Raw genomic sequence first — 12,892 nt, forward strand, 5'->3', positions numbered from 1 at the left:
GAGGGGCTGAGGCAGGAGAATGGCTTGAACCCAGGAGGCAAAGGGGAGTCGCTCCACTGCACTCCAGCCTGGGCGACAGACTGAAATGCTGTATCAAAAAACAAACACAGTGGTTCATGCCCCTAATCCCAGCACTTTGGGAGGCCAAGGTGGGCTGATCACTTGAGGTCAGGAGTTTGAGACCAGCCTGGCCCAACATGGTGAAACCCTGTCTCTACTAAAAATATAAAATTAGCTGGGCATGGTGGCGGGTGCCTGTAATCCCAACTACTCAGGAGGCTGAGGCAGGAGAATCGCTTGAACCTGGGAGATGGAGGTTGTGGTGAGCCGAAATTGCGCCATTGCACTCCACCCTGGGCAACAAGAGTTGCCTTGAGACTCTGTCTCAAAAACAAACAACTGAACCATGCCCTGGAATACAGACAGGAGGCTGTAAAGGAAACTACATCTATTTTAAATTGCAAATGCTAGTTGTTTTTTTTATTCTCCCCCATTGAAAAGACCATTAATTTCCTCGGAGGTGAGGTCCCAGGTAGGGATGGGGCCTAGTAGGCTTAAGGCCACAGGAAGTAAATGACCCCCAGTCTACCCTTTTGTCTCTGCCATACAGGCCCATCACACTGGGGTGGGGCAGTTACACATTGCCTTAGGTAATGGCAAGTCCTTCCTATTCGGCTCTCTGTCCAGCCTCTAATTGAGGAGGCATAACAAGGGAAAGGTGAGATAGAGGGGGTGGGGGTGGGGAATGGCCACCAAACCCAGCAGAAATGAGCAGCTCCACCTTATCTGCTCTGAAGCTATCACTGTCCCCACAGGTGTAAAGTCTGCTCCTCACATCGACTTTGGTAAACGAGTCAGTGACAGGCATTGGCCAAGCTGAGACTTGGACGAAAACCTGAACGAGTGCCACTGGAAAGCCAGCATCCTAGATTTGTCCTTCCAGTGCTGAGAACCACGGGCATCCCTCTCCTGAGTCGGCTGTGTGTGTGACCGCAGGCCAGGCCCTCACACCTGGCTGACCAGAGCACAGCCCAGGAGCTGAGCACACACTGACTCTCATTAGGATCTCACCCAGCATCTGCAAACATGAGGCTGTTGACCCAAAGCGTTTCTGTTTCCCAGAGGAGGAGGTTGACACTCACAGGCCACACCCTGATCCCCAGTCCCCAGTAGTCTCCCATCTGCTGAGATGGCCCCCAGGAAGCCTTGAACAGAGGCCTCAGGGGGAAAATGTCCTCAGAGTCCGTCCCGCGGCCAGTTTGTATGCAGATGTGGTAAGTTTCTCTGGGCCACCTCTACCCCATGTCCACATCCCCCTCACCTCAGCATCCACTCTCATAACACACGAAGTAGCACCACCATGCAGTGCTGCCTTTGTCGGCCCCCTATGGCCCCAACTGCAGCCTCGGCCCCACCAGAGTTCCAGCTGACATGTCCTCCCTCTGATGTTTCTGCAGTGTTACCTCTTTGGGGATGGAGGTGTGAGCTATGGCTAAACTGGCAAATCCTGTCCCCACCTGCAAATGGAACCACAGCCAAAGGGTCTCCCTCGTCCCTCTCAGGCACAGGGTTTTTTCCCATCGTGGATCTGAAGAGCACACGGACCCTTTAGCTGTGGAAGGGATTCACAGAAGGCCAGGAAAGGGTGGGGCTGCGAGCTAGGACCTCAGACCTTCGCTGGCTTCAGGACTGGGCTTGGCATCCCTCCGCGGCGCACCTTCCGATGACGCCCCTGAAGGAAACCTGGCCCGGGGGTGCAGTCTGGTGCTGCCGCATGGGTCTTCTCTGTGGTGTGGATCCTCTGGTGGTGCAGGAGGGCCGGGCGCTCGCGGAAGGCGCGGCCACACTGTGTGCACACGAAGGGCTTCTCGCCCGTGTGAATGCGCCGGTGGCTCAGCAGCACAGCGCCCTTGGCGAAACCCTTGCCACAGTCCCCACAGCGGAAGGGCCGCTCGCCCGTGTGCAGGAGCTGGTGCTGGGTGAGGTTGGAGCTGCGGCTAAAGGAGCGGCCGCACTGGGCGCAGGCGAAGGGCTTCTCACCTGTGTGCACGCGCTGGTGCAAAAAGAGCGAGGAGCCCTGGCTGAAGGCAGCACCACAGAGCGCGCACACGAAGGGTTTCTCGCCCGTGTGCGTACGCTCGTGCTGGATCAGGTGCGAGTTGCGGCAGAAGCGGCGGCCACACTGTGCGCAGGCATAGGGACGCCCGCCCGCGTGGATCTTGCGGTGCTGGCTGAGGTTGGAGCCGTGGCTGAAGGCCTTGCCGCACTCGGAGCAGCTGAAGGACTTCTCGGCCGTGTGGATGCGCTGGTGCCGCACCAGTGAGGAGCTGTGCCGGAAGGCCTTGCCGCACACGGGGCAGGCGTAGGGCGTCTCGCCGCTGTGGATGCGCTGGTGCTGCGTCAGGTGCGACGTCTGGCTGAAGGCCTTGCCGCACTGGGCGCACTCGTAGGGCCGCTCCCCGGTGTGGGTGCGTAGGTGCTTGAGGAGGTCGGAGCTCTTCACGAACACTTTGCTGCACGCTCTGCATTCGAAGGACTTCTCCCCAGCGGGGAGAGCCTCGCCCAGCTCATCCCAGGTCGAGGGCTCCTGGCCACCGAGGAGTCTCTGAGGCTCCTGCCAAGTCGGACCCATTCCATGATGCCCCCGACCGCTGGCGGCCTGCAGATCCGGGGCATTCCCGAAGGCTCTCCCAGGGACCTCCTGTGCACATGGCTTCTGCCGCTCAGGGGTCCTGGGCCGCCTCCCAGGCACCGGGTGCTCTGTGAGGGTCTTTTCCCTGGGCCGGCTGCTCTTGGGGGCCCTGAGTGGTGAGGTCAGTTGCAGGCTGATGCTGGCCTGGTCACTGCCCGAGCCGAGCAGGAGTCTCTCCCAGTAGATCACTGACACCCCTGTGGGTTTTCTCTCCCGAGATGGGGAGGCACCCCGTTGTCGCTGCAGGCTTTTTACACTGTGGCAGGCACCGGCAACTGGGAAGACGCTAGTAGTCATCCCAGGTGGGGTATCTGGGAAAGCTGGTGGACATTCTCTAGAAACATCTCCATCCTCTGCCAAACTCCAGGAACCTAAAGGCAGAGCAACGGTGGTTGCTGGGGGCATCCCGGTTAGGAGAGGACCAGGGCAGGCTGAGAGGAAAGGCAAGAAGGAACCCGGGGGCTGACACAAAAGCTTAGGGGAAAAGTAAGGCCGGGCGCAGTGGCTCACGCCTGTAATCCCAGCACTTTGGGAGGCCGAGGCGGGTGGATCACCTGAGGTCAGGAGTTCGAGACCAGCCTGACCAACATGGAGAAACCTCGTCTCTACTAAAAATACAAAATTAGCTGGGCGTGGTGGCGCATGCCTATAATTCCAGCTATAGGGAGGCTGAGGCAGGAGAATTGCTTGAGCCTGGAAGGCGGAGGTTGTGGTGAGCCGAGATCGTGCCATTGCACTCCAGCCTGGGCAACAAGAGTGAAACTCCGCCTCAAAAAAAAAAAAAAAAAAACAAGAAAAGAAAAGTAGAAGTGAGGCCGGCCCTGCAGGAGGGGCTGGGGTTTTGAGGAAGTATCTGCCCTGACACGTATGGCACTGACTGCAGTGGGGACTCCCATGATCAAGGTGGCAGCCCCGAGACACCCAGGATGTGAAGCTGAGAAAACCTGAGCAGCTGCTGAATGCCACCCAGGTCTCCACACTGGCTGTTCCACCCCATCCCTTTCCATAGCTCACTGCCTTCTCCCTTGGTGCCCTGTCTCAGGCACCCACTCCCAAACCTGCTCTTGCAATGACCTCCATCCAGTGCTCTAGACTGTACTCCGGAACCCTACTTACTCACTGCCTCTCCCCTGGCACCATCAGCCCCACGAAGGCAGGACCATGAGTGTCCTGGTCAAGGCTGTGTCTACACTGCCTGCAAGCCCTCAAGAAATATTTGATGAATACAAAGATGAATGATGGGATAAATAAATGACCTATCAATAATGGCTACTAGTTGTGGAGGGTTCAAGGCCACACAGCCCAGCTGAGGGTAGGCCCTTCTGTGTGAACCCAGCCCCTGTGCCCTTGGAGCTCTCCCTTCAAGGGCACCTACTAAGGCAGCAGCCTCCAGGAGAGGCGGATGATGGAAGAGAAGGGAGTCAGGTGGGAGGCAGGAGAGGAGGATATGTTTCCAGAGTTAGAAATGCAGGGACACGGGCTTGGCCACAGGTTGGTCCCGAGTTCACCCCACCCTGAGCTCCTGCTCACCAGCATTGAGCCTCCTGTAGGTGTTCCTGGCCAGGGTCATGTCCTTTCCACTGGGAACCCAGGGCTCCTCGCCACGCTCAAGCTGGATGACCACATGAGGTCGGGAGGTGGAGAGTCCTGTGAAGAGGAGCCCCAGGTGAAGACAGCCCACCTCTCAACAGAGAGCAGGAGTCAGGGCTTCATGGAAATAGACAGTTATCTGTGCAACTGGGAGAATCTAAAGATGGCACAGGGCAAGGGGCTCATAGGAGTAGCTCATGCGTCCTCAGAGCAGCAACTGTGCCCAGAGCACCAAAGGAAGGGGACTGAGCTCAGGCATGGGAGAGGCCACAGCTGGACAGGGTCGCAGGGAGTGGTTGACCCAACCAAACTGCATGTCTACAGGACCAGACCCCTGCTCCACATGGCCCCGGCCAGAAGATTTGATCCTGCTCATCAATCAGGAGGGAAGTGAAGAGGCAGTCCTGGCAGGTCAGATGGTCACCAAGTATACTTTTCATGGAGCACCCAGGGTCTTACCAAGTGAGGTCACAAGTGTGAAGTTTTCCAGCATCACGTGGCGGTACAGGGCCCTTTGCGCTGTGTCCAGGAGCCCCCACTCCTCCTGGGAGAAGTACACAGCCACATCCTCGAAGGCCATCAGATCCTAAAATAGCAGAGAGGTGGAGGTAGGCATGGTTTAAGGTATGGCTGTGAGCCAGGACCAAGCTCCCCATCCCAACAGTTACCTCCCCTGGTGTCTCACCTTCCCTGGGTTCCACCCCAGGGTTATATTCAGGTGGCACTTCCCTCACCTGTCTGGGACCCTTCCCCTCTGCCCTCCTGGTCCAGGCCCCAGATGGCTTCTTGACTTCCCCACTACACAAGCGGGCTACAGCAAGCCCTGGCTGGGCCCTTAGCTGCCACACCAAGGGCAGCGGCAAGTATCCACTCATGACTCAGCATGACCATTCATGACCCTCCCCATGGCCGTTCTTGCTTTTGTAATAAGTAACGGTGTAAGTCCCAGCTGTGGACACCCTAGGCATGCCTATGACTGAGACCTTCCCCTGCTGTGCTTGCCTGACATTTCCAGGCTGCTCATCCAGACTGAGGGACTGGATGATCCCCACCAGTCGTCATAGGGGAGCAGCCCCAAGAACCCCTGAACACAGAGGAACTCAATCCCTTCCTCCCTCCACATGGCGCCCCCTCAATTTCTTCTTATTTTTTTTGAGACGGAGTCTTACTCTGTCACCCAGGCTGGAGTGCAGTGGTGCCATCTTGGCTCACTGCAAGCTCCGCCTCCTGGGTTCACTCCATTCTCCTGCCTCAGCCTCCCGAGTAGCTGGGACCACAGGTGCTTGCCACCACACCTGGCTAATTTTTTTGTATTTTTAATAGAGACAGGGTTTCACCGTGTGAGCCACCACGATGGTCTCGATCTCGGCGCCCCCTCAATTTCTTTCCCACATTGCCGCCACCCTCTCCTACTCAGTCACCTGCCGAACTCCTCCCCTGATAGCCTCAGGCACCCCAGCCAGTTTGTCTTACCCTCAAGCTGTAACTGCCCAGGCCTGACTGCTCATCGGTTCATCACCTTCCTCAGTCCAGTTCATAGGCCCTGTCCTCAGCCCAGGACACCAACAACGTCAGGTCCAGTGACATGACCAACCTGGAACATCCCAGACTCCTGAGCTTTCCCCTGAAGGAAACCTGCTTTCCCTTCAATTCTCCTTTCTGTCTACGGCAGCTCCCTTCTTCCAGGCGCTCAGGCTGAACAACATGGAGCAGTTCGTTCTTCAAACAGCCCACACCTGATGCATCCGCAGATGCACCAGAATTCACCTGGCCGCTCACCTCCACTGCTGCCCAGACTGTGGCAGTCGGGTCTTCCCTTCATGCCGACACCCCTGCATGTCTGTTCTCCACGCAACAAACGGTGGAACCGTTTAAAATCCCAACTCAGAGGATGTCCTGATTCTGTTCAAAACCCGACGCCCTCGAGAAAAAACCCACCTCCTCGCCTGCTACTGCAGCCACACACGTCCCCTCTCCCCCAGCTCCACAACAAGGGCGCTCAGTGCCAGAAGCTCCTGGACTCCGGCTCCCCTCCCAGGTTTTGCACACGCAGGACTCTCCCCTCGGAGCTTCCTTCAGGACCTCAGCCCCCTGACTGCTGGAAGTCGGGAGCCCACCGGTGCCCTGGACACGGGGGTTTGCACTGACCCCCGCAACCCCCCAGGGCGGGGAGAGGAAAGACGACGAGGCGAGGTCTAGGAAGCGGCCTCCCTCCGTGGGGGCGCGGTCTGTGGGAGCAAGGGCTCCCCTGCCTCCCCGGCGCGGGTCTGTCAGCGCGGCCACCGAATCCCGCAGCTGGGCGGGGAGAGAGGCGTGGACCACCCGGCACCGCCATCCCCGCCCGCAGCGTCCCGCGGCTGCCCCGCGCCTCAGCCTCCCCCGCAGTCATGGGCGCAGAATGCCCAGCGCGCTGCCTCCCGGGCTTCCGCAAGGCGGGAGAATGCGTGGTTCCCGCCGGGGCCCGACAGCCCCCAGGCCGCCCACGTCATACTCGAAGATACCGAGACTTGGGGGCGCGGCCAGCTGTTCGCGGTCAGTACCTTCCTCGCTGCCAGTCTCGGGCCCCGACCCGCGCGCCACAGCCCAGACCACCGGTGTGGCCTGACGCGAGCAGCCAAGTGACAGTCTCAGCGCCGGAAGTCCAGCCCCCACAGTTTACATTGGCCCAATACGCGCGCGGACGCTTGCGCACAGCCTTCTGGGTTATGTGGTTCCTGCCTGTTTTTCGGCGTGGAGGCGGGGCCATTATCAGTCTCCATGGCAACGGCCAAGCGCCGCCGCCCGGGGCGCCTGGAAGTGGAGTAGCCCAGCTGCTGCGGGTTTCCAAGGGCTCCGTAGCACTGGTGGAGTCGCCTAGCGGGTTGTCCAGCGTTAGGGATTCCCGGTTCCTGGTGCCCACCTAAGCAGCCCCGGAGACTAAACCCTGCAGGCGTGAAAGCAGAAACTGCCGAGGTTCCAGAAGGCAACACCAGCAGGGAGCACGAAGGAGAAAACGCACCGGGTAGTGCAGGTGGAGGTGGAGGAGCCGATGCTTGGAGCTCCGGGTTACCTTCCCAGCTCAGCCTCTCACTGATGTGCATCCTGGGCGCGGGTTTGACCTCTCTGTGTGTCAGTGTCCCGTAAAGGTTTAAGATCCGTTTTTCAACTTCTACACCAAGAATTCTCAGCCCGTAATGATGCTGTCCGCTTGTCATTTGTCTTGAGTCTGTGATTGTCCTTGGATGCTCGCCCAAAACCTCTGTTTTGCTTATAACTTGGATGAGCAGAAGGTAATTCCCCAGCCCTGCCTGTCCTTAGACCATCTAGTTCTTGCTTTGCCCCACACATCACAACACTGATGCTTTGTTCCTTTTTTCTCTGGACCAATCTAAGTGTCTTTGACACAAAACAACGAAAGGCAGGGCAGTCTCAATGTAGACTGACCATGTTGTTGGCAAAGAATAAACGGCTCTCTCTTTGTTGCTCCCCTGTGAGGGTCTTGTTTTTAGGACCCTTCGTTCCCAGATGTCAAGTACGTTAATTCATTTTGCCTTCCTCTAAATCCACCTCCATCTATAATTATCTGTCTACTGTCAGCTATAACTGTCCACAGAATTGATTCTACTTGTAGATCCTTGTAGTGTAAGATAGCTCGACAATTTTTGAATGTTTTTATTTAAAATTTTCCTGCTTTGAAAGAATTTAAGGACACTTAAGGTACTATTGTGATTTAATCAAATCCTTAGAGACATTATTAACATTTCAAGCAATTTTTTATTTTTTATTTTTTGAGACAGGGTCTCACTCTGTCACCCAGGATGAAGTGCAGTGGTGCATACTCGGGTCACTGCAACCTCCGCCTCCCATGCTCAAGCAATCCTCCAACCTCAACCTCCCAAGTACCTGGGACTACAGGCAGGAGCCATGATGCCTGGTGTATTAGTCTGTTTTCACGTTGCTGATAAAGACATATCTGAGACTGGGTAATTTATAAAGAAAAAGAGCTTTAGTGGACTCACAGTTCCACGTGGCTGGAGAGGCCTCAATATCCTGGCAGAAGGTGAAAAGCATGTCTTACATGGCAGTAGGCAAGAGCGAATGAGAGTCAAGCAAAAGAGGAAACCCCTTATGAAACCATCAGATCTCGTGAGACTTATTCACTACCACGAGAACAGTACGGGGGAAACTGTCCCCGTGACTCAATTACCTCTGACTGGGGCCCCTTCCACAATACATGGGAATTATGAAAGCTACAATTCAAAATGAGATTTGGGTAGGGACACAGCCAAACCATATCATTCTGCTCTTGGCCCCTCCCAAATCTCATGTACTCACATTTCAGAACCAATCATGCCTTCCCAACAGTTCCCTAAAGTCTACTTATATCAGCATTAGCCCAAAAGTCCACAGTCCAAAATCTCATCTGAGACAAGGCAATTCCCTTCTTCCTATGAGCCTGTAAAATCAAAAGCAAGTTAGTTACTTCCTAGATACAATTGGGGTACAGTCATTGGATAAATACACCCATTCCAAATGGAAGAAGTTGGCCAAAAGAAAGGGGCTAAAGGCCCCATGAAAGTCTGAAATCCAGCAGGACAGTCAAATCTTAAAATTCCAAAATAATCTCCTTTGACTCCATGTCTCACATCCAGGTCACGCTGATGCAGGCAGTGGGTTCCTATGGTCTTGGGCAGCTGCAGCTCTGTGGCTTTGCAGGGTACAGCCTCCCTCCTGGTTGCTTTCATGGACTGGTGTTGAGTGTCTGTGGCTTTTCCAGGTGCATGGTCCAAGCTGTTGGTGTATCTACCATTCTGGAGTCTGGAGGACCTTGGTCCTCTTCTTGCAGCTCCACTAGGCAGTACCCTAGTGGGACTCAGTGTGGGGTCTTCAACCCCACATTTCCTTTCAGCACTGCCCTACCAGAGGTTCTCTGCTCCTGCAGCAAACTTTTGCCTGGTCCAAATCCAGGGATTTCCATACATTTTCTGAAATCTAGGTGGAGGTTCCCAAACCTTAATTCTTGAGTTCTGTGCACCCACAGGCTCAACATCATGTGGGAGCTGCCAAGGCTTGAGGCTTGCATCCTCTGAAGCATTGTCCTAAGCTGCACCTTGGCTCCTTTTAGCCATGGATGGAGCAGCTGGGATGCAGGGCACCAAGTCTCTAAGCTGCACACAGCAGGGGGAGCCCAGGAAACCATTTTTTCCTCCTAGGCCTCTGGGCCTGTGATGGGAAGGGCTGCTACAAAGGTCTCTGACATGTCCTGGAGACATTTTTCCCCATTGTCTTGGCGATTAACATTTGACTCCTGGTTACTTATGTAAATTTCTTGAATTTCTCCTCAGAAAATGGGTTTTTCTTTTCTGTTGCATGGTCAGGCTGCAAATTTTCTGAACTTTTATGTTATATTTCCCTTTTAAAACTGAATGCTTTTTTTTTTTTTTTTTTTTTTTTTTTTTTTTTTGAGACAGAGTCTCGCTCTGTCGCCCGGGCTGGAGTGCAGTGGCCGGATCTCAGCTCACTGCAAGCTCCGCCTTCCGGGTTTACGCCATTCTCCTGCCTCAGCCTCCCGAGTAGCTGGGACTACAGGCGCCCACCACCTCGCCCGGCTATTTTTTTGTATTTTTTACTAGAGACGGGGTTTCACCGTGTTAGCCAGGATGGACTCGATCTCCTGACCTCGTGATCCGCCCGTCTCGGCCTCCCAAAGTGCTGGGATTACAGGCTTGAGCCACCGCGCCCGGCCAAAACTGAATGCTTTTAACAGCACCGAAGTCACCTCTTGAAAGCTCTGCTGCTTAGAAATTTCTTCCACCAGATACTTTATTTTTATTTTTCTTTTCTTTTTTTTTTGAGATGGAGTCTCGCTCTGTTGCCCAGGCTGGAGTGCAGTGGTGCAATCTTGGCTCACTGCAAGCTCCACCCCCTGGGTTCACACCATTCTTCTGCCTCAGCCTCCTGAGTAGCTCGGACTATAGGTGCCTGCCACCACGCTTGGCTAATTTTTTTTTTTTTACTTTTTTAGTAGAGACGGGGTTTCACTGTGTTAGCCAGGATGGTCTTGATCTCCTGACCTCATGTTCCGCCCACCTTGGCCTTCCAAAGTGCTGGGATTACAGGTGTGAGCCACTGCGCCCAGCCCAGATTCTTTAAGTCATCTCCCTCAAATCTAAAGTTCCACAAATCTCTAGGGCAGGGGCAAAATGCCACCAGTCTCTTTGCTAAAACATAGCAAGCATCACCTTTACTCCAGTTCCCAACAACTTCCTCATCTCCATCTGAGACCACCTCAGCCTAGAGTTCATTGTCCATATCATTATCAGCATTTTGGTCAAAGTCATTCAACAAGTCTCTAGGAAGTTCCAAACATTCCTACATTTTTCTGTCTTCTTCTGAGGCTTCCAAACTGTTCCACCCTCTGCCTGTTACCCAATTCCAAAGTTGCTTCCAAATTTTCAGATATCTTTATAGCAGTGCCCCACTCTACTAGTACCAATTTACTGTATTAGTCTATTTTCACATTGCTGATAAGGACTTACTCATTGGGTAATTAATGAAGACAAAGAGGTTTAATGGACTCACAGTTCCATGTGGCTGGGAGGCCTCACGATCATGGCAGGGGGTGAAAGCCATGTCTTACGTGGTGGCAGGTAAGAGCAAATGAGAGTCAAGCAAAAGAGGAAACCCCTTATAAAACCATGGAGTCTCTTGAGACTTATTCACTACCATGAGAACAGTGTGGGGGAAACTGCCCCCATGACTCAATTACCTCCCACCGGGTCCCTCCCACAACATGTGGGAATTATGGGAGCTACAATTCAAGATGAGATTTGGGTGGGGACACAGTCAAATCATATCACCTGACTAATTTTATGTACTTTTTTTGTAGAAACGGGGTTTCACCATGTTTCTCAGGCTGGTCTTGAACTCCTGTACTCAAGCAATCAACCCGCCTCAGCCTCCCAAAGTGCTAGGATTACAGCCATGACCCATCATGCCCAATCTCAAGCACTGTTTAATGTTTGGAGACATTTAACTTCTTAAACACTTTATTTTTACATTATCCATCTAATGTGTAATTCTTTAGGCAAATGTTAATTACTTAATACTTAGAAAAATGCTAACTGTTTGAAACATTCTTAATGAATTGGGCATGAAATAAAAATAGCACCAAATTGCCTTCTGTACACACAAGAGCCTCCTCTTTTTTTTTTTTTTTTTTTTTTTTTTTGAGACGGAGTCTCGCTCTGTCGCCCAGGCTGGAGTGCAGTGGCCGGATCTCAGCTCACTGCAAGCTCCACTTCCCGGGTTCACGCCGTTCTCCTGCCTCACCCTCCCGAGTAGCTGGGACTACAGGCGCCCGCCACCTCGCCCGGCTAGTTTTTTGTATTTTTTAGTAGAGACGGGGTTTCACTGTGTTAGCCAGGATGGTCTCAATCTCCTGACCTCATGATCCGCCCGTCTCGGCCTCCCAAAGTGCTGGGATTACAGGCTTGAGCCACCGCGCCTGGCCAAGAGCCTCCTCTTTTTGGCTCAGACCCCTACCCTGCACAGGACTGCACTAAGGGTGGTCACGCGGGGCAGCTGATTTAACCTAGCCAACCTGGTCCTTTGGTTAAGCTCCTGCATTGTCAGCCGGGCACGTGGCTCACGCCTGTAACCCCAGCACTTCGGGAGGCAGAGGCGGGTGGATGACCTGAGGTCAGGAGTTCAAGACCAGCCTGGCCAACATGATGAAACCCCGTCTCTACTAAAACTACAAAAAAATTAGCCAGGCGTGGTGGCGGGCGCCTGTAATCCCAGCTACTCGGCAGGCTGAGGCAGGAGAATCGCTTGAACCCGGGAACTGGAGGTTGCAGTGAGCCGAGATTGCACCACTGCACTCCAGCCTGGGCAACAAAAGTGAAACTCCATCACCAAAAAAAAAAAAAAAAAATCTCCTGCATTGTCGTCTGTAAAACAGAGATAGTACTAAATTCTTGCAAGATTCTGAAGTGTGCCGGGCTCGGCTCTATGTTCTTTGCACTTATCACTGGGAAAGTCATGCCATTATGCACCATTCTAATATTGGACAAACGGAGACACATGCTGGAGAGCACAGAGGTGATTGATTGTCAGCCGGGGGGGATGTGAACCTGTAGAGTCTAACTCGAGTCTATGCCTTTAACCATGTCGCTGTCTCTAGGACTCATCTGCAGAACTGTTGTGAACTTTAAACTAAATAAAGGTTTAAGTTGAAACCACAATGCCTGAGATTTACTTAGCTCTCAATAAGTGTTAGCTGCACCAACAAAGACCTGGAAGCTGGACATTAGGGTGGGAGACAGGTCATGTCTGGCCAATGGGGCTTCCTGAATGGGAGGGTGAGCCTAGGCAGGGGAGTGAGGGAACAGGCTAGAGCCTGAGGAAGAGGCTTCTGGACACCTTTGGATTTTATCCTAGAGCCAGGGAAAATCAAGAAACCTGGGGTTACCCTCCCCGGTCCCACGTGCAGGTCAGGAGACTCAAAGAGGCACCCAACAAAGGGACCAGGGCAAACTGCCCCACGAGACCAACCTCCAAGAGGTCCATTGCTGTGCTTCTCAGTCTACATCAGACCATGTGCAGGGCTGCTGAGAAATCACCCAGCTT

At 53.8% G+C, this 12,892-nt stretch overlaps 1 protein-coding gene across 1 annotated transcript; it reads right to left on the bottom strand.

Annotated features, from left to right (window-relative positions):
• Positions 1-453: 453 nt before the first annotated feature.
• ZNF324B (zinc finger protein 324B) lies at positions 454-6,907 on the bottom strand. The gene is made up of 4 exons (XM_073015779.1): positions 6,823-6,907; positions 4,742-4,868; positions 4,223-4,339; positions 454-3,063 (listed from the first exon to the last, which is right to left on the bottom strand). Exons 2-4 carry the CDS (start codon positions 4,860-4,862, stop codon positions 1,667-1,669), a joined length of 1,635 nt encoding a protein of 544 aa, XP_072871880.1. The 5' UTR covers positions 4,863-4,868; positions 6,823-6,907; the 3' UTR covers positions 454-1,666.
• Between the last annotated feature and the right edge of the window lie 5,985 nt (positions 6,908-12,892).

Source organism: Chlorocebus sabaeus, chromosome 6 (genome assembly GCF_047675955.1).
Source record: "Chlorocebus sabaeus isolate Y175 chromosome 6, mChlSab1.0.hap1, whole genome shotgun sequence".
Lineage (NCBI taxonomy): Eukaryota > Metazoa > Chordata > Mammalia > Primates > Cercopithecidae > Chlorocebus > Chlorocebus sabaeus.

Bases quoted from the DNA above. Each gene is read 5' to 3' on its own strand.
- ZNF324B (XM_073015779.1), bottom strand. From the start codon at position 4,862: ATGGCCTTCGAGGATGTGGCTGTGTACTTCTCCCAGGAGGAGTGGGGG. The intron at 4,340-4,741 runs GTAAGACCCTGG...TCCTCTTCACAG, and splicing joins CACACTTGTGACCTCACTTG to GACTCTCCACCTCCCGACCT. The intron at 3,064-4,222 runs GTGAGCAGGAGC...CTCTGCCTTTAG, and splicing joins CTACAGGAGGCTCAATGCTG to GTTCCTGGAGTTTGGCAGAG.